We start from the raw sequence: 27,383 nt of genomic DNA on the forward strand, positions 1-27,383 counted from the left end.
CAATATCACAACTTAAAAATAAAAATCGACCTGTTTCGAGATTTATCCTTAAAGTCGCCGGTTTACGAAATAACGAATTTATTCCTTTCATTTGCACCATACTGTCGGTGGAAAATAGTGTCGCGCACGCTTGATTAGCAATTAAAAAACAAAGGAGTTTTGAATATTGTATTTCAAAAAACTCTTCGGAATTTCATCAATCAATGTTTAAAGAATATCAACCTGCCTTGGCAACATTCAAATTTTCAGTTTTTCACGTAGTTTTTGAGGGTTAAAAATGGCCGATTTCGCAAATTTTCAATTTTTAATCGCTTATTTATCAAAAACTATCATTTTTAGAGAAAAGTCACTAAAGACCTTTTCTGTTTGGAATGATCCAAAAAACCTAAAAAAACTTTTGTTCATGCAAAAAAAAAATAATTTTAGGAAAAAAACAAAAAAAACGTTTAAAAAATTTTTGACCACCTTTTGGTTCTGGCAACATGCAAATTTGTTAAAGGGAGTCCTTTTTGAGTAAGATTGTGCAAAAAATCCGAATTAGAATATTTTTCCTAGCGGATGCGCAGTGGCTTTCTGGACTATAAAAGCTAAACAATTTGTTGTGAACTGAAAACGTGTAAAACTATTAACAAATCTCAACATCAAAAAAATTCAAAATATTTAATAAAATATAAAATTTAAAACTTAACGGTAACAGATATAACGTAACTTTAAAGCTGCAACTTTAACGAAGTAGTGCAATCCTGATAAAATAACAGAAAACATGTAAAATCTGCTTCTACAATAATAAAAAAATCGCATATTGTAGTTTTCTTAGCAAAATTTCAAGAATATCCAAATTACCTTCTTCTTTAATATCCATCTCCGCGACGAAGGTTGGCAATCATCATGGCTCTTCTGACCTTCGAGGTAGATGCTCTGAATAGTTGTCTTGAGCTTCAACCAAACCATTCTCTCAGTCTCATTCTCTTCAACCAGAAAACGGGTCTCCCTCTATTTTTCCTTGAATTATTAGTACCAGAATGTTATATCTTTCGTCTCTCATCACATGTTCGAGATATTGCAATTTGCTTTCTTTCATTGTATTTTCAATTTCCCTCTCTCTACCTATTCTCCTTAACACTTCTATATTCGTGACTCTATCTCCCCATGAAATCCAACACTCTTCTAAATGTCTACATTTCAAATGCGTTAAGTCGATTTATTGCATTTAGGTTTAATGTCCATGATTCAGCTGCATAGTAAAGCACACTGTGTACATAACATTTAACTAGTCTTATTCTGAGGGCCAACATCAAATCTTTGCTGCATAAAATCTTTTTCATTGTCACTAATTTGGCACGTGCTTTTTCAATTCTCACTCTTATTACCGCAGTATAATCTTTATTTTCTGTGATTATCGTTCACAAGTACCTAAGTATATTTTTTTTAACTCTCTCAATATACTGGCCGCCTGCCGTTATATTTCGCTTGTATTAAAGACCACACTCTTAGCGGGTCCGATGGTCTTTCTGGGGGCTGAAAGTTTGAAATTCGAGACATTAAATTCGAAATTTTCAGGTTAAGTCTCTAGAGAGTTTTCAAGCAAATTGGGAAACGTGAATTTTTGCTAAAGGTGGAATAAAACGGATTTGTCAGGGCGAGAATGTAAAATTCATAAAACATGCCGATACTGAGGGAGAGACATATTATATTGCATGCAGGTAGAAAACATGGTTTTATTGATGGAGCGAATTTTGTGTTTCCGTCAAATTAAAAAATCGACTGATTATCACGATAACATGAATACTGAGATGTTTGTAAAGTGGTTGAAAGAAAAGCTGCTTCCAAGTTTGCATGAACATTCCAAGTTTTGGACAAGTTTTTGTAACATTAGTAAATATAACGTTGATATATTAAAATAAGAAAACTTTCAAAATTTAACAACAACAATAAATATACTTTAAACGTTTTTTAAAACAAATACTATTTCACTATTTGCTACCCAGTAAATAAACTCTTAACATATAATTAAAATTTTATCTTGCTCTTTTTTTGTAATGACAATTTTTGACTTATATTCAAACATCTAATTGATATGAAGTAGGACTCAATTGCACAGATTATCTTCATATAACAGTCCAGTATTTCACAACTTCCTTTTATACTATTTCTGTCGAAACGTTTCCTATATCGTCCATTCTACAAACATAATCCGTACAATCTTCGTAGAAATTGGTATATAAATATTTAAAAATGTTCAGTCGAGAATTATTAATACTGAAAATTTTCGTTACAGGTTCCAGAACGCTACCTTGTTGCTTATCGTGATTGTTACTAATAAAGAGAAAACAATGGAAGCAATCGGAGTCCTAATCAAATTGCTTAATTTGCTATTATGTTGAGATATGTATCCTGGTTCTACGATATGTATTTTCCATCCTAAGTTATTGTGCGTGTAACACTGAAAAAATTTAGAAAGTGATTAGTAAGGCAAGCGTAGCATAGTTGTTACATAACTTAAATATTCAAAACTAAGAAGACATTACTACACTTCCTAAAATATTAGTGGAATATTTCGTTATGGCTATATAATTTTTAAATGTACTGTCGAATTAGAGCTTAAACAATAACAAAAGTCCAGAAAACGACGAAATAACATCTGAGTTTTTCAAATATGTAGGAAATCGCATGCATGAAGAAATGCAGGCATTTGCAAAAGGGATCTAAAAGATTATCTAAAAAGATTCAACGATACAAATTGAAATATGGACCTCTACCAAACTCGACGCGCTAATTATTACTATAGTAATTATTACTATTGTAACGCTTTGATTCCTGCAGCCCGACGTTCGTCAACAGTAGAGGATCGAACACGTTTCCATCTCCGACGAAACCAAGGAGTGATGGCTATCGAGAGTGTATTTAAGACGAGAAAGGAGAATCATGAAATCAGTTCCACTAGGTGTACGGAACCGGGAAGAACTCAAACGGCAGATATGCAATGCAGCGAATTGGAACTCTACCGAGGTGGACGCGCTCTGTAGTGAAGAGCGGTTTCGCCGGAACTGTAACCGCAGTGAGTGGTAGCTGCCACCTCCAACCCGGAGCTGGCCTGTGCATCGATGCTTGATTGTAATCACACTGGATTGAAGTGTGGTGAGCTATGAGACTGAGTGTGTAATTATGCACATAGAGTGATTTCGTGAAGAGCGATTGCTGTCGTATATACTGTGGTCTGTATTGTATTATTCCAATATTGTTATTATGTTTTTAATGACAGTTAAAAATACAACGGTTTTATTGAGTCTGTTGTCCTGAAAGAACTGCCCGTTACAATATTTACTGTAATAGTTATAATAAAGTTATTAAAATCTTATTATGTATATTATTATTATATTAAAAATCCAACTTACTTGATAATACAATAAATCAGGCGCATCCATCGGGACCGTCCAATTCAAATACGCTGCTTCGCCATTATCGCATTCTAGCCGTAACGTCTTCGTAAATTCTTCAAAAGTTTCAGATTCTGCCGATTTGTCTATACCTTTATGGGTCCATTCGCAGTATCTTCCAGCTACAGACGGATACGCGTATCCATCGTTGTCATATTCTACTCCTGCAAATACCTTTTGCTTCTTTCGTTCTTCTACCGACTTTTGACCGAATCCTCCCTCTTTGGAATCAGTTATGTAGAACGGATGGTACCTAGGAATGTCAAAAATTAGTATGATGTAATATAGTATAGTATAGTATAGTATAGTATAGTATAGTATAGTATAGTATAGTATAGTATAGTATAGTATACTACAGTATAGTATAGTATAGTATAGTTTAGTATAGTATAGTATAGTATAGTATAGTATAGTATAGTATAGTATAGTATAGTATTCGCGGTGTGCAAGTACTTGGAAGGGATACGTGAAACGATCGTGCGCCATTAGCGGAGAAACTTTGCAACGTTCTTAAATAATAAATAATTCATATTGTCAATTGAAATTGTCAAATTGACGTACATTTCATACCTACTGTCATTGAAGGAGAAAAATTATATGTTGCTCCACAATATTGATATGATATGCAATTATTATATAAATGTAAATTTAATTAATTGTATTTTGCTTGCAGTACTGCATTTTAATAACTAATTTTATTTACTACATACAATTGTTTACGTTTTCATCACATAACCTGAATCTTATTTTTTCTTCTTATTATTTTTTTGGGCTATGGCCTTGACAATTATCCAGCAACCAGGACTAACGTAATTGGTCAATACAATTAAAAGTCCGAATAAAAGTGCAGAGCGTAGAAATAGGTGTCGCTTTGCGCAACTTGCAGAGTCCCAATAGTGTAAACAATAGTATAAGATAGGGTACAGGAATTTGAAATCTGAACATAATTTGTGCGTCGACATAGCTCCAGCTGATTTATATACGCCTATACCCGTTCTACTATTGTGGAATTTCGAATCTTCTTTATCCAAGAAACTTTTAAAATTCTTCTGTAGCACCACATTTCGAAAGCCTCAAGGCAATTTAGGTCTATTTTATTCATAGTCCAGGACTCGACACCATACAGTAAGACCGAGAACACGTAGCAGCGAAGTAGGCGGCTCCTCCAGTGGCGTAACCAGGGGAGGGGGTTTGGGAGTTGTAACCCCCCCCTATTTGGATGTACTTTGAGCTCTATACGCTTAACACCATTACCATTCCATACCCCCCAACGACCCTCCAATAGTTGTAACCCCCCTTAGGATCATCCTGGTCACGCCGTTGGGCTCCTCAATGCCAATTTTAGGTCTCTGTTAAATAATACCTTGGACATTCTTCTAAAAGCAGCTCTGGCCTGATCCATCCTAGATCTACTTTCGCCGTGAGTCTCTGCGTTACAATTTAATTGATATCCAAGGTAAACAATTTGATCAACTTACCCAAGTTTGGTATTATTTACATATATAGTGGGTTTTATATTCTGTTGTTTACTTATTACTATCGTATCCTGGAGCTTTATGATTTGCCTGGAGCTTAAAGTGATGTAGAGCTTTAAATACAGTTATGCGGAAGATCAAATTTTCTGATTTCCAATTCTATAATTTTCATAGATAAGTTTAATATGCGGTCTATTTGAAACACACGGTCTATTTGAAACACACCGTGTAGAAAAACTTTAGCTCGAGTAAACATATACAATATTATTTATGTTGAGTTATGTTAACAATCGATCAAATACTTTTGTCGGCTTTTAAACATCTTCCTAGCGACTACCGGATCTCTACTAATATTACATGGTCATCAGCAAACAAAAATATAAAAATATAGGTCATCGTCTCATTAAGAGCTTGTTTATTTACCTTGCAGGATTACTAGGCTCATCTCCGCCTTCCACAACAAACAAATAAGTTTGACCTCTTTCCAAAGTTAGTTCCGGAATAAGAAGGTCATTGATGTACCACGCAATACCCCAAGATGGCTGCTTCGTTATGGGTGTATAGCCCCTTTTACCTCCAGTTGGACCCAACTTTGCGTGAAAAGTTGTTTGACCTAAATTATAAAAAAATATAAAAAGTAAAGAAATTAATAATAAAGTTCAAAAGTTTTACTGGAATTTAAGACTTAAAACTAAAAACTAACACAAAAGTACGGATTACACAGAAGAAAATTTCTAAATTAATAGACATTGTCTTATATTTAATGTTCTTGAAATAATATACTTTTTAATATTTTAGTATTTTACTTTATGTCACATGTTACAGTTACATGTTCCTCCAGAGAGGGTTATGTTCCCGTTGCCTGAAGTTGGCCATGGTGGTTGTCATAGTCTTAGAACATAAATAAGTTCTAAGGACATATGAGACATCTCCCCCTTTACATTTCTTAAAAAAAAAAACTAACAAAAACAACTATTCTGACTATACTCTAGGAATACATCTACAAAATATTATGTCTAACTTATAACTAATCTTTATACCTAGCTGGTTTAACAACAGCTCTACCAGACCTTGTTGTAACTGTCTCACTATTACCTAAATTCAAGTTACTATTACAATTTGAGTTACTAGCTACAATTTTGGTTGAAACAGTTGGTTCGTTTGAACAAATCTCAGGTTTAAAGTTATTAATATTTAACTTTGTTTGTGAGGAGCTAGGTTCAGACCTAATGAATGGAAACGTATTACCTTCTTTCTGAATGGGAGGACATTCATTTGGTGATTGTCTTAAAAATGAAGTATTTCGTCTCTTTACTCTGCCAAAGTTATCCCGAACCATATATGACCTAGGAGTATCACATTTCCCTACTATTTCCCCTGGTATCCAACGTTTTTCTTTTTCTAACCTGATTATTACACTATCACCTACCTTAAACTCTGACCTACCTTTCGAATTTTGATCGTAATGAATCTTATCCCTGTTCCTTTTTTCGGTTAGTTTCTGTGATTCATTATTCAAGGATGGTTCCAAATGTTTACCTGAAAGGGGAAGGACACTACGCAACTGTTTCTTAAAAATCAATTCTGCAGGTGAAATATTGCACCCTGCTAAAGGAGTATTCCTATATTCTAGTAACGCCTTAAAAACGTCTGTATTTGCTTCTAGACTTTTTCTCAAAATATTTTTACATATACCTACTGCCCTTTCTGCAAGACCATTAGATTTTGGATATAGCGGACTTGATGTTTGAATTTTAAATTCCCAGTCTTTAGCAAAACTGTGACATTCGGCACTGTTAAATGGCATATTGTCAGCAATCAACATCATAGGTATACCAAAAGTTGAAAATATCTGTTTTAATTTATTAATCACATCACCAGAGGTTTTTGACTCTAACTTTTTTAGCTCAATCCAATTCGTGTAGTAATCCACTAGTACCAAATAATCTATACCACCAAAAGTTAAAATATCACATCCAACTTTATAAAAAGGTATGTTAGGCCTATCATGTGGAATTAAAGGTTCTTTTGTTGGTTTACGTGAAAATTTTAGACAAGTATTACATTTTGAAATATAATTTTCAATATCTGAGGTCATACCTAACCAGTAGAAAATTTTCCTGGCTCTTGACTTAGTTTTTTCCATTCCCAAGTGTGCAATATGTAATTTAGAGAGCATAAGGCTTTGTAAACTTTTGGGAACCACTAGTCTGTCATCATAAAATATTAAGTTATTTTTTTCATATAAATCATTTTGAATTTTAAAAAATGTTTTTAATTCAGAATTAAAATTTTGAGAATTTTGTGGCCAGCCATTGCTTAGAAAGTTTTTAACTGAAGACAAATTTGGGTCATTTTTAGTCGCAATCTGTAATTCTTTTAATCTCTCTTCAGATATGGGCAAATCTATCTCAAGAGAATGCACTGTTACCAACATTTCTGTATCAACTTTACTCTTGGTTTGTATGAATGACCTAGAGAGTAAGTCTGCTATATACATATATCTCCCAGGTAAATACTGTACCTCCAAATCATAGTTAAGCAGTTTTAATTTTAAACGTTGCAGTCTACCACTAACTTTATAAAAATCTTTTTTACAAATTGAGATCAATGGTAAATGATCAGTTTTTATTACAATTTTTCTACCATATACATAGTTATGAAACTTAGACAGTGAAAAACAAATTGACAGAAGCTCTTTATCTATTTGTGGATATCGACTTTCTGTTTCAGTTAAACTGCGTGAGCAAAAGGCAACTGGCTGTCCCTGTTGTAAAAGGCACCCACCAATTCCAAATTGACTCGCATCAGACTGTATTTCAATAGGCAAATTTGCATCAAAAATTTTTAAATTAGGAATTTTAGTAATTAAGCATTTTACATCATTCAAGGCTGTTTTATGTTCTGTAGTCCAAGACCAAGGTATATTAATTTTAGTTAGCTCTCTTAAAGGAGTTAACAACTGAGACAAATTTGGAATGTATTTAGTTAGGTAATTAATCATACCAATTATTCTTAATAACTCTTTTTTATTAGTCGGATCTTGTATTTTTAAGACGGCTTCAACATAGGAAGGATCTGGTTTTACCCCTTCTCTTGAAAATATTTGACCTACATATTTTACTTCCCTTACTTTATATTGAATTTTATTTTTGTTAAATTTTACTCCAAATTTCTTTGCTCTTTGCAACACTTTTGACAAAATTAAATCATGTGTTTCCTCATCAGATGCTGGAATAATAAGATCATCAAAATATATCCCAATATTTAAATCTCCAAAAATCTTTTCATTTATACGTTGAAATACTTGTGGACTAATATTTAAACCAAATGCTAACCTCTTAAAACAAAATTTTCCAAAAGGTGTGATAAAAGCAGTGTAATTCATACTTTCCTTGTCAAGAGGGACATGATAAAAACCCTCTTTCAAGTCTAATACTGTAAATATTGACTTACCTTGTAACTTCAATGACAACTCATCCACAGTGGGTATAGGAAATTGCTCGGTACATATGTTGTTATTTAAATGCATTGGATCTAAGCAAATTCTAAGACTTTTATTAGGCTTCTCAACAATTACAATGTTGTTAACCCACTCCGTTGGTTCATCCAACCTACAAATTATGTCTCTACGTTCTAAGTCTTCTAATGTATTTTTTAACAATGGTTTTACTGTATCTGGAACTCTACGACAAGAACTTATATATGGTTTATAATCATTTTTAAGCATTATTTTATATTGAAAAGGAACTTTGCCTGTCCCTTCAAAAACTTCAATATTATTTTTGACAAAATTTTCCTTGTCATCACACTGCGATTTTAGAGAATCAATTTTTTGTACTAAATTTAGTTTTACACAGGCGTTCAGACCCAAAATAGGCACCGACGCCTCCTCAACCAACAAGAATTTTATATTATAGAAAGCACTTTTTATTAAACATTTTATTATGATGCTCCCAACTGTTTTAACCTTATTATTGCCATATGACACAATCGTTACACTAGACTTGTCAATTTTATTTTTGTTTAGATTTAATTTATTAAATAAACTGAGAGGCATGCAGTTACAACTAGCCCCAGTATCTAATTTTAGCGATACTACCTGATTGTTAATCTGCGCTTGTACATACCAAGCCTTATTATTATTATTATTATCAACTGAATCTATTGTTAAATAATCAATGCAAAGTGAAACATCTTCATCTGAACTCTCGTTATCAACCTCATGTACATTTTTTCTTAAAGGATTATTATTTTTATAACCAAAACTTTTACTATGATACCTACTATTAGATTGACCTGCCTGATCTGATCCTACCTGTCTTTTATTAAATTTACAACCTACTGCATAATGATTAAGTTTTCCACAATTTTGACAGTTTTTACCATATGCTGGACAGTTCATTTTACCATGGGTTGTTCCACACTTGAAACATTTGTACACATCATCACCCTGTCTGTTACTACTGCGTCCCATTGATTTCTTGTTACTATATCTTACAAAATCCACTTCCATGTCATTTCTTATTTCTTTTACTTGAATTGAACTTATTTCAGCGGCTCTGCAACATTCTTCTGCCTTTTTTAAAGTTAGATTAGTTTCACGAAGGAATCTTTCTTGTAAGGACAAGTCTCTTATGCCACTTACAATCTTATCTCTTATTAAGGAATCCTCCAGGTCCCCAAAGTTGCAAGGAGATGCAAGGGTCTTTATATCGGTGATGTAATGGTCAAAACTCTCACCTTCTTGCTGCACTCTCGTGAAAAACTTGTATCTATCATAAGTCTCGTTCCTCATTAGCTTACAATGATTTTGAAAGGCCCCAACAACTTTAGTAAATATTTTTTGGTCTTCATTTGACAACTTAAATGTCTCGAACTTTTTCTGGGCTTCTTCACCAGCAAGGTTGAGTAATATTGCTACTTTGATTTCATCATCTTTTTCGCTCAAACCGGTCGCCTTCAAATAAATGTCCAAGCTTCTTAAAAAATTATCCAAATTCACGTGGACGTTCCGGTCGAACACCAGGTTTTTCGGCGGCTTGAAGTTTCCCTCCATATTAAGATTTTTATCTATCTGAATTTTTAATAACCTGACACCATGTCTTATATTTAATGTTCTTGAAATAATATACTTTTTAATATTTTAGTATTTTACTTTATGTCACATGTTACAGTTACATGTTCCTCCAGAGAGGGTTATGTTCCCGTTGCCTGAAGTTGGCCATGGTGGTTGTCATAGTCTTAGAACATAAATAAGTTCTAAGGACATATGAGACAGACATGAATTCTTCTTTTTTCTTCTTCTTCTTTATCCCATTTTTATGCAACTTTCCATCATCAGTGCTTTTCACAGGTTAAAGTATAAGACTTAGCTACCAAGATATATGCTGCCGTCGCAACAAAAACGCAGTATCTACACAAGACACGTAACAGAGAAAATTAGGTTAACTTTACAAAGCTGTCCTGATTTTTAAAGTTGCCCATCTATGAAGGTTTTTTGTTATTAGTAAGTTTGAATTTATACAAAATTTGGTTTCTGGTAAATATACATAATATTTCATATTTATCAATAAAAAAAGGCAGATACTGCGTCAGTGCTAACAATTTGGGACTTCCCCTCTTGTAAGGTTTGCTTAGAAAAAATGCGGCAAGTTATAAAAAATGGTTTGAAAAGTGGGGTAAAATCGTCTACAATAATAAAATAAACATAAAAACTGTATTTATAATCAGATTAAGCTAATGAAGAACTATGTCTGATTTTAGTTTATATTCAAACTAGAGAATACAACTAATTTATCTGTAATAATAGAAATTAAAGTAGGTGTTGATAGAATAATATATGCAGTCAGCTTACCAAAAAATGATGTTGAAGGTCTTAAATTTTATCAGTAGGTGTACTACTAGGTACTACTGGTGGGTTCAGTTAGAGCCACTGCAATAATTTCTTTTGTGCTTTGCCTAAACATTTTTTCTATTGCTTATTAATTTATTTAGTCTTTAAAACACACAACACCCAACAAAAATTTAGCTACAAACGCTTGGATGGTAGACGGGCCAGTCTTAAATGTTAATCCTTATAATTAATATTTTTCAAACCAGCGTTTCTGTTATTTGTATAGAAACGTACAAAATTCTAAGGAGAGGTACCTAAATATCGTTTTTTATTGCACACCCATTGTTGGGTCATTTTAAAATGATATTTATGTATCTATTAACTTGCAGTCGAAACCATTGAGAATTGGTACGGATTCAAAATTTTGTTTTTATGACTAAATACCAGAAAACGGGATATCAAATTGGAGAACTGCGGCCATGAACAGGAGAAAATTGAGGAAAACCGTGGAGAGAATCCAAGACATGGGCCTTTAAGGCCTGTTGAGCTATACTATAAATACCAGAAACAGAACAGCTGATGTTATCATTGTACTTAATAAAAATGCAGTATCTACATTAAGCTTAGGAAAAATGAAGTATGTGATAAGTAGACACTGCGTTCTTCCTAAGCACATTGTACCTACTGCATTTTCTTTAAGCAGGTTTATAATAATTACTGCAGATACTGCGTTTATACAAATAATATTTCAAAAATGGCTGCAGATACTGCATTTTTACGAAGAGATATAAAAAGAGCAAGTTTTTCTGGTTCCATTGATATAAAAAAGTCTATATGTGTAATTTTTGTACATACTGCGTTTTTGCTTACGAGGGCAGTATGGGCAAAAACCCTCTAGATATTATAGTTTTAAAATGTTTTCATTATTAATTAGCGTGATGTTTAAAATATTTCTGGATTTAACATCAGGACTTTCCCCACTAGAGTTACTTTGTTCAGAGGATACATCAGGGACTTTAACTAACAACTAAGTCATCTCATGCTGATTCCTCGATAATCGTCACAGTTTTTGAAGTTATACTTCTTTACGCGCGATATGAGGGTGAATTTTTATGTTAAAACCTACGATCCGGGCGCATGCGCATTATAACTTTGTTCTGATTGGATGTTCAAATGACATGTCAAAAATTATCCAATATGGCAGCTGTAGCGCAGCTGTGGTTTGGACGGTTGACGGTTTGGTTATGTATGGTTGTTGCGTTTTAAAATTTGTGGGAAAAGAAACAACAAACAAAGGTTAGTTAATAGTTATACTGCCTTTTTAAATAGTTTTCATATTATATTTTTGAAGTTATACTTCAAAATGTTTTAATTTATGTATGTATCAGTCCAGAAAAGGTGTGGAAAGAATATATTAGTGTTTTTAAATATATTTTTCTACAAACGTGTTAAAAATGCAATTTTTAGGACTCCATAGGAGCGTTAAAAATGCTACTTTAAGGCACTAGTGCTTTAAAATGTTTAAGGCACTGCAGTTAAAAGTGAATTGTCAAATTGTGAAACGTCAAAATATTTATATTTCATTTATTAACATTAATATTAATAATACAACTTGCGCAATTTGAAAAAGGTGGTTTAAAAGGTTTTTTATTATAATTTTGTGTCTTTGGATTTGTCTTCCTTGGGCGTAAAATAATAAAACATCTATTTTTATATTTCACTTGTCACCGTGATGTATAATTATGTATATCTGAAAGGTAAGTAGCATGCGGCTTGATGGCCTTGTTGGTAGAGCATTGGACCAGAGATCAAAAAATCGCGAGATTGCGGGTTCAAATCCCGGACGATTCATACCTTTTTCTTTTTTTTTTTTTTAATATTTGGCATTGTTAAGTTTTGGTTCATTTTTGGTAATTATTGTTAATTTTTTGTATTGTAACTGTTAAGTAGGTATATTTATTTCGTTGAAATTATATTATAATAGAAGTATAACTTCTTACGTGCGTATAAAGTACACACACATTCTTTTTTTCTATTTTCTTTCTTATATATTAATGTCATGTACATATACTTGAGTCCATTCTGAAATAATCAGTGCTACGGTCATCTATTAATTCCGGTAAGTAAGAATTAATTGAATCATTCTTTAGTTGTTGCATATTTCTTTTGAGTTATTGACTTGTAGTACGATTTGGTTTAGTCTTATCTAGGGGGACCCTTGTTATTTGCCAAATTATTCTCAACTTTCTTTTCTCAATTATCATGTTCCTTACTTCCTGTGGATAACAGTTTCTTTTTAACCTAGGTTTCAGTGTAGGAGTCTTTTCATATGCTGCTTATATTGCTGAAGATTGTCCATTAACAATTCTGCTTCTTTAAATTGCTCTACGTTTCGTAGTGGATCTCTAAGTCGATGTCACATTATGCGTTTTGACCGGATGCGGTGGAAACGCATCCGTTTCCAACGCAACCGGACCGTTCCACCGCAACCGGACCGACCTGTCACACTATGCTTTGTCTGATCCAGTTTGTAAGTGCGTAACAATGTCTCAAAACGCATCCGTTTCCAACGCAACCCGACCGACCTGTCACACTATGCGTTTTGACTGGATGTGGTGGAAACGCATCCGGTCAAAACGCATAATGTGGCATCGCTCTAAGGGTAAGAACAGAACAAGTGGGTCGAGGTGGAGGTGTAGGTCGCGGTGGATGCTACTAGTTAAGTCGCGGTCGATGTCGATAGCACATAGCAAGGAGGTCACCTGCGCTGTCAGTCGAGCTAGAACCACTATGAAGTGAAGTAGTTTAATGAAATTTGAATTACAAAAAGACTGTGCTTTTGCGATGTTGTGTCAGTCAAGTGATGATAGTGATGAAATGTCAGCTGTAAATAATCAGATCCTCCTTCACATTTCAAAAATTTGCTGTATTTAATTACTTTAGAAATTAAAAAATAAACTGAATACAAAAAAGCGATTAAAAATAAAAAGTATCAACTCATATAACGCAGGTAATAATAACTTGGCTTCGAATGGACCAATCACAGGGAAGCATCCTCGTAGGCCGCGCAGTAGACATCCGTGTAAAACAAACTCATCAAAATCGATGTAAACTATCGATGTAAACCTCCTGGATGGCATCGCGCTAAACCTCCACTGCGACTTACCTGCTATGTTCTCTTCCATTCACTACAATGTGTTTGTTTTAGATGGATATCGACATCGACCGCGACCTCCACCTCCACCTCCACCGCGACCCACTTATTCTGTTCTTACCCCAAGTCGATGGTCTCCAATACACGCTGTACGCAGCCTACGGCGTCTATTGGAGAGAACTGGCTATGTCGGTGGTCACTTCAATTCGCCCCGTAATTTGAATTTGTTTTAAAATTACTCTTTCTTAATTAGTTTCGGTTGAAAGATAGTTTGTCCTTCAAAGTTTATTAAAAGTAACGAAAATGAACAATCTTCCTATCGCGTGAGGCTGTACGCAGCCTAGAGCGTCTATTGGTGACCACTGTCTTAGATATATTTTTTCATTGCAGCCCAGCCTGATACTGGCCAAATCCGTCAATTTGTGTGTTAATGTAGGGTTTTTTTTTGATAATATTGATACTCATGTTTAATACTATCGGTGAATGATCATAATTTAAGTTCCAACAGTCATCAACGTCTAGGAAACTAGCTGAAATATTCTTAACCTTTAACTACCCGCGCACCAAGTTATAACATAACTACACGCGTGGCGTACTTTATACGCCACAAGAAAATACACTTAAAACAGCGGATTTGTTATTTTTTTGAAAAAATACACTTAGTTGTTTGTTATAAACCTTATTTGGCATCAGTGAATACTTGGAGTTCCTTCTCAGTAAGGCAATTGGGATTTATAACTGGAATCATGGAATAACTGGACTCCATGATAAATAAAATTACTAATAAAATATTTTTTTAAATGTGATTTTTTACAGGAGAAAAAGTATTGTTTATAAAGAAAAATTTATTTTGTGCCATAATGATTAAAAAACAATTGAACATATGCACTTATATTACGAATTATATTGATATAATCGTGGCGTATATTCTCCACCAGCGAAAACAACAAATAATAAACTGTAAATTACGATATTTCCAGAACTCCGACTATAACGAAACTAAAACCAAATTGTAAAGCACATTCCAGTGACAGGTTAGAGAGATAAACAAGGTCAAAAATTAAATTTTTAAATATATTTCCAGTAGAATTCTTATATCTGGCGTACAAAATACGCCAGCGCGTGTAGTTAAAGGTTAATGATATAGAAGTCCATTAAATAAAAGGTCTTGTTTCTACCCATAGACTAATAGGTTGGTGTACCAGTTGATAGGGAATCACACAGATGTTCTTTAATAACTAATAAAGGTTCATTACTTACTAATAAAGGCTCATTATCTTGAGTGGCAGTTAGTCTAGAAATCTAATGGCCGGTTTCACCAACGACAAAAGTAGTTTATTCTATGAATAAAGTTATTCTACCAATAAACTGACATTTTTTCATTTTACCAACGTCAAATAAGACTTATTTTATTTATTTATGAAATAAATATTTACTCTTCGAAAAACTTGGCAAGTTAATCTCACTGTGTAAATATCTATAAGAAAGTAAATTCGTTAGTTTCACTTTAAATTATCAAAACTATATTGAAACAAAATAAAAATATAAACGTCTAATAAATTTTTTTCGACGAAATTCATCGATTTATTTGTTGTTGGTGAAACCGGCCCTAAGCAAATAAATAAAACCAAACAACTTACCTATTAATTTTGCAGGAGGCCAGACGGAAGGCCCACTTGCAACGCCCAAATCTTCTAAATTGACTGTACAGTCATGATCATCGAAATTACTGAAATCTATTCTAAAGTCTTCTGTTGTTTTGTCAGTGACTGTATGAGCGTTGGCTTCTTTTAACGAATTTAGAGGTCCAAAAGCTGCGATGACAGATACTTCACCTTCAAGCTGTAAACGTGTTTAAGTTTAAAACGAAACAATGTAAAACAAGTTTAGTACACTAGCGTTGACACTAGTATACACAACGATTAAAAACGTTTCATCTTATTGAAATTTTCAACGGTTTTCGGCTTTGAAGGCATGCAAATAGATTACTAGGCGGTTTTTGGGGTCGCTGAATAGGAATACGCCATCATAACCGACCCCCAGACCACCTGGTGCCCAAGGTCACTACTAAGACGGGTTATATTCAGCAATTTGGAGGGTTTTGGACACCAGGTGCACCGGAGGGTCAGTTCTGATGGCGTATTCTTGTTCAACGACTCCAAAAAACCTCGAGTAATCTGTTTGCATCAATTTAGTGCCGAAAACCCTCGAAACTTCAGATGAACTTCCTTCATAGTTAACATAGGCGTTCCAGGTGGTCCGGTGGTCATTTCTGATAACATATTTGTCTTTAGCGACCTCAAAAACCACCTAGCAACAAAATCTGGCCATTAATACATTTATTTTGACATTTTTATGCACTTGTGGATAAATTTTATGCACTTTAAAATGCATTTTCACCCATTTTTCTATAGTAGACTATTTTAATGTATTGAAATGTTAGCTATCCTGATCCCCAAGTATATGTAAATCAGGTTGGCAATATTGACAGTTGAAGTAGTCTAATAAAATGGTCGTCACGAAGCGTTGCATATGAATTATGTCTCCCAGTAAATATACCTAATTAATAAGTACTCGGCAAGCTTCCTTCTCCAAAAGGTTATGGACTCCAGTTTTACATGCCAAGAGTACATTCAATAAGAAGTAAAGTTTTTTAGTGTTGCTGTTTATACCGACCGGCAGTGTTGTGAGTGACCGCAAAAAAATGGCAGTCCAAGGTTTAAATGGCGCGAATTCAACCGTGAGTTTGTATCCGCAATTAACATCTACGAACTTTTCGTCATGGAAATTTAGATTAGGCAATCTTCTAGATGCCAAAGGTGTTAAAGATTTTATTACCACTGAAGTAACTGCAACGCAATTCACACAATTATCAAGAGACGAGCAAAATCAACATAAAAAGCATGATGCAACAGCAAGATCGATCATTGTCACATGCATTACAGATGAACATTTAGAATATATTCGTGACTGTGACTCAGCATTCGAAATGATAAAAAGTTTAGAAAAAGTGTTTGAAAGAAAAAGTATTCTTTCTCGTTTATATGTGCGGAAAAAGTTGTTAACGTTGAAATATAAACAAGGTATCGATTTACAAAAATTTTTCGTTGAATTCGATTCTTTAATCCGAGAGCTTGAATCGACTGGAACTACAATCGAAGAAGATGACAAGGTATGTCACCTTTTGTTGACAATGACAGATACGTTTGACACCGTTATTACTGTCCTAGAAACTTCAAATGATAAACTATCTGTTGATTTCGTTAAAGCAAAATTATTAGATGCAGAATTGAAGCTGAAAAATAATGTACAAGAAAGTGAAGAATCCTCTTTTTATACGAAGCAATACAATAAAAAACCCCGATGCTCATTTTGTGGACTTGAAGGCCATCTAGTGTCCAATTGTTTCAGAAAAAACAATAATAATTATAGAGGTAACAATAATCGAGGTAGATTTTTTCGAGGAAATAACTATTCCCGTGGCAGAAGAGCCAATAATGATACACAAGGTAAACAGAATATACATGTAGCCGAAGACGAAGTAAGTTTTATCACAGCCCTACCAGCTGAAAATCTCAAGAATGATGACAGCCAAATTTCGTTTATAATAGATTCTGGAGCATCACAGAATATGTGCAGCAATAAATATAAACAATTTATAAGTAATATTATTGAAATTGAGCCTGTTGGCATTAAAATAGCAGATGGAAGAGTGATGACGGCTCGTACAAAAGGTAAATTAAAAGTTTATTACAATGAAACTCCTATTAACATTGATGTTCTCATTTTAAATGAACTAGAATATAATTTATTATCAGTCAGTAAACTAAACAGTTTAGGTTTCACAGTAGTATTTAAAGAAAATAAGGCTGAAATAAGAAAAAAGAACTTTAAACTTATTTGCTATAAACATAAGAGTAACTTATTTGCCGCAAATTTTCAATTAAATAATTTTCAATCTAGTTTAGTAGCAAAGCATAGCGATAAAGACTTATGGCATTTACGTTTAGGACACGTAAATAGAAGGGGACTACAATTGTTGGGACTTCCCTATTCAGATAAACTATGTGACTCGTGTCAACAAGGAAAAGCCACAAGGCAACCTTTTAAAGAAGTTATATACAAAAAATCCTCTAGAGTTGGGGAACTTTTACATGTTGATACTTGGGGACCATCCAAAGATCCCACATTTTCTGGTGAAAAGTATTACTTATCAATTATTGATGATTTCTCACATTTTAGTGTTGTATATTTAATGACAAGAAAAAGCGAAAGCGAATCACATCTTATTAATCATATTGAAAAATTAGCTGCAGAAGGCAGAAGAGTATCTAGAATAAGAATGGATAAAGGTGGAGAGATGTCTTCTAAATATTTTAAAAACTATTGTATACAACATGGTATAGTACAAGAATTTACTGCAGGGTACACACCTCAGCAGAATAGTATAGCCGAACGATTTAATCGTACTATTTTAGATAAAGTAAGAGCAATGTTTGTAGAAACAAATCTTCCAAAGAGTTTGTGGGGAGAAGCAGTTAGAACAGCTGTTTATCAGCTTAATCGAACTCCATCACGAGCAATTGAATTACAAGTACCAGCAGAAATATACTTAGGCAGACTTGACTTGTCTAAACTTAGAATTTTTGGTTCAAAAGTATGGTACTACAACCTACCAAAGCAAAGTAAATTAGAACCAAGAGCAAGTAAAGGTGTAATGGTTGGATACAGTGGTGCTGGTTATAGAATTTGGAATCCACTGACCAAGCAAATCAAAATTTCAAGAGATGTTGTTTTCGATGAAACACAGTATAAATATTCTCCAGAAATATCATCGAATAATCAAAATGTTGAGGAAATTTTACCAAGCCAAAATGAATTGGAAACATTTGAAACAAATTATGAAGAAAGTACAGTCCAAACATTAAGAAACACTACTGAAATTAATTCACAAGATGAAGAACCAGTAAATTTACAAAATACCAAAATTACTTCCTCCAATAGAGAAATAAAACAACCTTCGAAGTTCAAAGACTATGAACTTTATTATGCATATTGCTTAGTTACATCAACACCAGTAACTTATGAAGAAGCAGTAGAGGAGGATGAATGGAAGCAGGCAATAGAAACAGAACTAGAATGTCTTGAAAAAATGAACACGTGGAGTGAAGCCACAAAAATACCTCATGATCAACAAATCATAAATACAAAATGGGTATTTAAAACAAAAAGTGATGGCACGAAAAAAGCTCGCTTAGTCGCCAAGGGTTATGAAGAAGAAGTGTTTTTAGATATATATTCACCGGTAGCTAAGATGGCAAGTGTAAGAATTTTATTATCACTGGCTCTCAATAACAACTGGAAGGTATACCAATTAGACATTCCTTCAGCGTTCATCAACGGAGTGCTACAACATGATGTTTATATTCATTGTCCTAAGGGTTATAAACGACAAAGCAAAGTTCTCAAACTACAAAAGGCTTTATATGGACTAAAAGAATCACCCAAATGCTGGAACCAACGATTCAACAAATGGGCAATCAAAATTGGTTTTAAAAGTGCGGAAAGTGACTGTTGCGTTTATACAAAGAAAAATGTGTGTATGTGTATATGGGTCGATGATATCCTATTGTGCGGTGAAGATAGCGATTCGATTCAAAAAATTATTGAAAGTTTAAAAAGTGAGTTTAACGCAAAAAATCTTGGTTGTGTAAACAACTTTTTGGGTATTGATTTTGAATATTCTGTAAATAAAAATGATGTAAAAATGTATATTTCTCAAAAACCCTTAATCAATAAGATAATTGAGAAATTTAATATGACGAATTGCAATGTTAGCAAAACACCAATGGAAACAGGTTTTCAGGTTGACAAAACTAATGCTAATAATCAAATCTCTGTCAATGTGCCTTATAGGCAATTAATTGGAAGCTTAATGTATATTGCATTGGGTAGTCGCCCTGACATAATGTTTTCAATCTCTTATTTGAGTCAATTTCTCGATTGTCCTGATGATATATTATGGAAAGCTGCTAAACGTATTATTAGATATTTAAAAAATACAATTAATTTCTGTCTTATATACAGTAAAAATATAAAAAGAAAACCTTTAATATTTGCATATTCAGACTCAGATTGGGCAGCAAATGTAAATGATAGAAAAAGCATGTCAGGAGGTATAGTATATTTTCTAGACAATCCAGTTTCATGGTATTCAAGGAAACAGAGCACTGTTTCATTGAGCAGTACTGAGGCCGAATATATTTCATCAACTGTTACATGTTGTGAGTTATTGTTCACAAAAAACTTAGCAGAAGAATTATTGAACGAGAAAATAACTGGTAGTATATTATATATAGATAACCAGGGAGCTATATGTATTGCAACAAATTCATTTAAAGGTAAAAGGTCTAAGCATATAGACACAAAATATCATTTCATTCGAAATTTAATTGAAAACAATGTAATTACTTTACAGTACATAAATACAAAATCAAACTGTGCTGATATTTTCACTAAAGCTCCTTCAAATGAAATATTCTCACGTCTCAGAACTTTGATCAAAATTCAAGAATGTTGAAAGTTTTTATAGATTAGTACTTTTATACTTTAGGCACAACTCATGTGAATTATCTATTTGCTTTTTTTATTTTTTATCATATTCTCATGTTAATATTTTTTGAGTTAATGAAAGTTATTTTTTGAATATTTTTCTATATAGGTATGAGTTGTAACCTGAGTAATGTAGGATGTATAAGTATGTTTTTATGATTTCATTTAGTTCAATTTTTGTCAAGACTTGGTTAGAGTCAAGATTGTTGTTTAGTCGACAATTCATCCAAATTTACTATTTATGTAAATGTTGTATAAATTGAGAGGGGGTATTGAAATGTTAGCTATCCTGATCCCCAAGTATATGTAAATCAGGTTGGCAATATTGACAGTTGAAGTAGTCTAATAAAATGGTCGTCACGAAGCGTTGCATATGAATTATGTCTCCCAGTAAATATACCTAATTAATAAGTACTCGGCAAGCTTCCTTCTCCAAAATAATGAACATAATGCAAAAAGTTGCAAGTCTCTAGGTGCTGTATTTAAAAATTGATTTATTTTGTGTAAATGTCCTGGTCTATAAGGAAGCTGTTAGCCTTCGTTGACAACAGGACTTTATAGAGTTTGATTGAAAAAAACACCATATGGTACAAAACTCTTACAACCAAGTACCAGATATTAAGTGGTCTCCCCTAAACAAAGAAAAAGGGATAGTAAATTTTTTACTAACTGGGATTGGTTGATCATTAATTGCCTCGTTTGTCTTCAAAGGTCTTCTGAACTTCACAGTAGTAATTCCGTTTTCTCTAGATCCTGATATCAGTGTAGCATCGTTTCTTCCTCCAATACGCTCATCGGGACATACTCCTTGCCTACCATCACATTGAGCAGTGTGGGAAATGTAGTAATCTACAGCATGGAAGGTACCATCGTCGGCGTCGTAGAAAGCCACTATGACATCTCCGCCAACCTAAAAGAATTTTTATTTGATATTATAATGTTTTGATTGAAATTATAATTGGCAAGGATAATCAGACTCATGAACAGAAGAAAATAATAATCGGTCTTGGATGGGCAGCTTATGGAAAACTGAAACTTTTAAAAGTGAGCTGCCCACATAACATGCCTAAAGAGAAATGTATTTGCTCTGTGTGCTCTTCCAGTCTTGATATACGGAGCAAAAACACTTACTTATAGTCCGTTCTTTAACGGTAAAATATTGCAAAACCTCTAAATTTTAAAGAACCGCTTGGATTGACATGAAATTTGGCATACACATAGCTAACAAGTCACAAGAAAAAAAGTGATATTGTGCCGATATGTGCTTTTGCCCTGGGGGTGGTTTTCACCCCCTCTTGAAGGTGAAAAAATATTCGTAGAAAGAAAGTCAGTAAATGAATAAACTGGCTAATTTTAAGTAACTTTTGTTCTATAGAGTTTTTTCACTAAGTCAATACTTTTCTAGTTATTTGGCAGTGAATATGTTCATTTTTTCAGCAAAATAACCACGCTTTTAGACGGTTTTTCGCAAATAACTCAAATAGTAAGTATTTTGTTGAAAAAAACATTCTTAGTAAAAATATAGCCTGTAAAAAATTTTAAAAAATGGTGTATTCACGTCTCTACACCCAGTAGAAGCAGAGATATAGCTAATGAAAAATAGGTTCATATTCGTCAAATTTCAAATGGAATACTTTAACGTGAAATAACCAAAAATGAAGTACATTTCGGGGAAAACTTATTACAACTTATTTAAAGTGTTTAAAAAGAGCTTCATTTTTGTTTTCTAAAAAAAATTTCTAGCATCAAAATTAAACAAATTACGCTCAAAATAAAGTTAGTCCCTTTTGGTTTTGGTAAAAAATATAGAGAAAATCACCCCCTAATTAGTATCTTAAATGAACTTAATCGTTACGACTTCACAAGTTTCTTGACTAGTGTATATATTGTTTAGATGATCTGTAAGTTTCATCTGTTCAAAGTCCTATTTATTGAAAGGGCTGTAGTTAAAAGGGGTTGAACGAGTCACTGATCACGAATGTATGCAAATTTAGAAACACCAAATCTTAATCAATTTTTGTCTAACAGAAAAACAAAAAAATACATGATATTCAGAAAAGCAAATCTGACTTTTTTTGTTTTTCGAGATTTTTGGTATCTCTAACAATTTTTAAGTTATTTTGAAAAAAAGCATATTTTTCAAAATTTAAATTTTTAAAAATTTTACTTTGAAACCAATTTCTTTAAAAAATAAGCACTTTGAATCGATGAAACTTACAGATCATATAAACACAACATAAGTAAAATAATTTGTGGAGCGGTAACGATTAATTTCATTTAAGTTGCTAATTAGGGGTTGGTCTTCCCGATTTTTTTTTGCAAAAACAAAAGGGACCAACTTTATTTTGAGCGTAACTTGCTTAAATTTAATGCTAGATATTTTTGTAAAAACAGAAATAAAGCTTTTTTTAACACTTTAAAAAAGTTATAATGAGTTTTCCCCAAAAAGTGCTTAGATTTTTGGATATTTCACGTCGAAATATTTTATTTGAAATTTGGTGAATCTGAATCTATTTTTCATTGGCTATAACTCTGGTTCTACGAGATCCAGAGACCTAACGCGTACACCATTTTTTTTACTTTTTTATAGGCTATATTTTTGCTAAGAACGTTTTTTCGACAAAATACTTACTTTTTGAGTTATTTGCGAAAAATCGTCTAAAAATGTAATTTTGTTAAAAAATTAACATATTCACTCGCAAATAACTCGAAAAGTGTTGACTTGGCGAAAAAGCTCTATAGAACAAAAGTTACTTAAAATTAGTCAGTTTACCCATTTCCGGACTTATTTTGGACATATAATTTTTCACCCCCAAAAGGGGGTGAAAGTCACCCCCAGGGCAAAAGCACACATCGGCACAATATCATTTTTTTTCTTTGACATGTAAGCTATACGTTTGCCAAATTTCATGTCAATCCAAGCGGTTCTTTAAAATTTAGAGCAAAAACCGTGAAAGAATGGACTATTAACAAAAGTCTCGGCTACCAAACTGATGAGTCACACAGAGAAGAATGGAATGGTCCATGTTAGAAATAACTCTACGAGACAGAATAAAAAACGAAGAGATCAGGAGAAGAACCAAGGTGAGTGACGTCATTAAATGGATCATCATCATAATCATGGCATCCACACTCCTAGCGGAGTGATTGCCGCCCTTTTTGGGCTCTTCCGATTCGTTTGTCGCGGTGAATTAATCCGCATTAACATTTTGGTTTTACGATTGGTTGTGTGACTTGACATCTTCTACAATTTTTCTCCATTCGTTCCTGTTTTTGCTTATGATTACCCATTCTCTGACTCCCATCTTCTTAAGGTCCTCGACTATCTGGTTCTCCCATCTAGTTTTGGGTCTTCCTCGTGGTCTGCCTGATGCAGGTCTCCATTTGGAAATTTTCTTGATGACAGCTTCTGGATTTCTCCTTTCTATATGTCCTATCCATCTGAGTCTCTGTGCCTTGATAAATCTGACGATGTCTTCTCTTTTCAGAAGTCCTCTTACTTCGTGGTTCATGAGTTTTCTAAATTCATTATTACCCAAGTTTAGTGGGCCTGCTTTCCTCCGAATTATTTTCCTCTCTAGGATCCTCAATTTTTCTTCCTCTTTCTGGGTCAGACACATTACTTCAGCACCATATGTGATTACTGGTCTAATTTTTGCTTTGTAAATTTTCAGTTTAGTGTTCTGAGTAAGCTTCTTATCTTTGAGGAAGTTATTGTATTTCCAGTAGGTTCTGTTTCCTGTCTGGATTCTTTCACTGATTACGATGCTTCTATCATTAGCTCCATTAACTGAGACTCCAAGATATTTAAAGTGTTCTACCTTTTCAAATTCACATTCATCAATATTTAAACTAGTCACATTAAGTTGATATTTTCTTGAGCATATTAGGTATTTTGTTTTGTTTTGATTTATTTCTAAACCCCTTTTGGTTGCTTACTTGCGTAACTTCGTAAATACTTCCTTTAAACTCTTCAGGTTTCTGCTAATTAATGCTATGGCGTCAGCATTCGCCACAAGTTGCGACGTCGATGTTATAATTGTACCCTTTATTTCTGTAGCTCTTATTGTTTCTTCTATTGCGTCATTAAATAATGGCGTTGATAGAGAGTCACTTTGTCGTACCCCCCTTGCTATTTCTATATTTTTGGTGATACCGTTATCTGTAATTATTGCTGCAGTCGATCCTTTCATTATCATTTTCTTAAGTTTCATTGGTATATCTAGGTGTTTCATGTCTTCTATTAGGTCGGGTCTTGTTAAGCTGTCAGAGGCTTGCTTGAAATCTATGAAAAGCATGTGTAAGTCGATAACATGTTCGTAACATTTTTCAATTGACTGTGTGATTATGTGAACTGCGTCTATTGTTCACCTTCCCTCTCTAAATCCGTGTTGGTAGTCTCCTATTTTAGTTTCAATGTATTTTGAGAGTTTTTGTCTGAGTTGTGCTGTCAATATTTTGTAGCAGCTGTTTAACAGTGTCACTCCTCTATAGTTGTTGCATTTTGAAGTGTCCCCTTTGTGGTATATTATGAACCCTCTGTATAAATCATAATTTAAATATGATGTTATTAACCTTTAGGGTATTGAACATACATAAAAACAATAGCTTATAGTTTGTATCACATGTTTATTACGAGTGAACTTGAACTATATTTGTTATGGTTCAGATAGGTATAAAAACACGCTGAACAATCAGTATGGATATAGATATACAAATAATTATTAGAAGTTAGTATGTAGTAAGGCGAGGCGCTATGAATCATTAATGTTATTGTTTAGATATTGGATACCAGTGAATAAAATATAATGTATAGTAAGATGTGTTTAGTCTTTTTAATTAATTAGAACCAGAAGGCAGTAACAACACACTATTTATACATGGCTGATCCTGCAGATTAGAGGAGGTCTTCTGAAAGGAGCAGAGATGGCGGTAACAAATTGGAAACGGAGACGGCGAAGATGGACCAGGACGAAGATGCAGAGAACCCAGGGAACAAAGACACAAGTGATAAAATGTAAGTAAGAAATTTCGTCTATCTTTATGGAAAATGCTTCCCTCGTTTTTTATATACATATTATTATTGAACATTGAATATTTATCTTTGCTGATTTTTGAATAATTTATGAAGTACCGATTTTTTTTTAAGAATATTTATGAATTTTGAAACATGAAGTGATTTTTTGAATTGAATATTTTTATCAAAGTTTATTATATATGTTATTATTGAATTTTTATTGAATTTTTATTGAATTTTGAATTTTTATTGAATTTATTTGAAAAATCTCTATCCGATTTCGATTTTTAGTCCGGTTATTTTTGAATATTTTATGGAATCTCGAATTTTTTTTCAAAAATTTCTATCGAATTTTGAGATATGAACTGATTTTGAATATTTTTATCTAACTTTTGCATATGCTATTTTTGAATTTTTATTGAATTTTATTAGCAGTTGTTTTTGTTATTGATCTTTTAGATACATTTTTATCGATTTTGTGTTAAATTTTTTTATGATATGAACTTGAATTAATAATTTTTGTGTGACTAATGATATATAAATGATTTTTTTTTAATGAATAATGATTAGGGATGACATACAACAAACATTGCTATAAGCAAGAGATATATTTTTAACGAACCGATCTGATGAGTCGAGATAAGGAATTTGAAGAAGAACTATATAGATAAGAAGAATAACTAACAATATTATAAGCTAAATATTATGAGGCAACTAGAGACAATAAGAAACCCACTGCTCTTGTCAAATTAGGAAGGTACTAAGTGATTTATAGAAGCTTGAAAGCTTATTAGAGACCCACTCTGTGTTTTGAAGGGTACCTATTTTATTCATGATTATTCGTGAATAAACAACGGCCTCGAAGCAAGGGATTGAGGTTGTGATATTTTTAGAAGAATTTGAACCGCATAAAATACCTATTTCGTGTTTTGAGTTAACTATACCACCTAAATGGTGCGTACAGATCAGGGCGAAAATTCGGGTTAATATTAGCGGAGAACTAAGACATCCGAGTGAAACCTCTTTTATTAAGGTAAAACGAAGGTATCGGAGCTAGTATATGAAGTGATGATTATGATGTTATATGAAATGATATATGAAATAAATGATATATGATTGTTATATGAAATATGTATATGAAGATGAATTATATACACTGTAGAAGTGCTATTATATGAAGAAAAATTAATTATATGAGTTGTAGTACCAGACAAGAAGAAAAGAAAGAAAAAAGAGAATTTTTAGTAAAATATGTGGGAAAATGAAAGAAGACACATAAAAATTGCAAGAAAAGAAGCAAAATTAAGAAGATACTAAGCAAATAAGTAGGTAGCTAATCATTGAAATATGTCTAAGAATTAAAGCTGTAAATTTTTTTCTCTAAAGTAATGTTAATTATAAATAACTTATTTTTAAATGTATATAATGAATTCAGGTTAAATTTTCGCGGAAAATGGAAGTGTTTGAATTAAGGATAGACAATATCTTACAATAGTGTTAGTAGATAGTAAGCAAAGGGACACAAAAAGTGAAGTTCTTAGAGAGATTAAATCTTTATTATAGGTACAAGAGAGTTATTAGAAGTTTTTTAGAGATACATTAGAAGTTTTTTAGAGAGATTACATTTTTATTATAGGTACAATATTTTAAAGTTAGTAAGACATATATAAATAAATCAAAATAAGACTTAAATAGGAATTATTAATAGAGTAAAGGATACATTTTTTTTTACTTATTCGAGTAATATTAGCTTAGCTTAGGACTTTTAGTTAGATACGAGATTTTTAGTTAGGTAGATTAGATTATTCCCCTGCTTATAGGAGATGCATATAGGCACTAAAAGACTATATTA

At 32.9% G+C, this 27,383-nt stretch overlaps 1 protein-coding gene across 1 annotated transcript in view; it reads right to left on the reverse strand.

Moving 5' to 3' along the window:
- Positions 1-2,257: 2,257 nt before the first annotated feature.
- LOC114331097 (protein Skeletor, isoforms B/C) overlaps positions 2,258-27,383 on the reverse strand; it is a 239,793-nt gene continuing 214,667 nt past the window's right edge. Inside the window, exons 10-14 of the mRNA XM_050650895.1 lie at positions 21,185-21,424; positions 15,543-15,744; positions 5,336-5,525; positions 3,396-3,690; positions 2,258-2,443 (exon numbers count right to left, since the gene is read on the reverse strand). Coding sequence (XP_050506852.1) covers positions 2,273-2,443; positions 3,396-3,690; positions 5,336-5,525; positions 15,543-15,744; positions 21,185-21,424 — 1,098 coding nt within the window. The 3' untranslated portion in view covers positions 2,258-2,272. The remainder of the gene's footprint in view (positions 2,444-3,395; positions 3,691-5,335; positions 5,526-15,542; positions 15,745-21,184; positions 21,425-27,383) is intronic.

This window comes from Diabrotica virgifera, chromosome 5, assembly GCF_917563875.1.
Source record: "Diabrotica virgifera virgifera chromosome 5, PGI_DIABVI_V3a".
Taxonomy (NCBI): Eukaryota; Metazoa; Arthropoda; class Insecta; order Coleoptera; family Chrysomelidae; genus Diabrotica; species Diabrotica virgifera.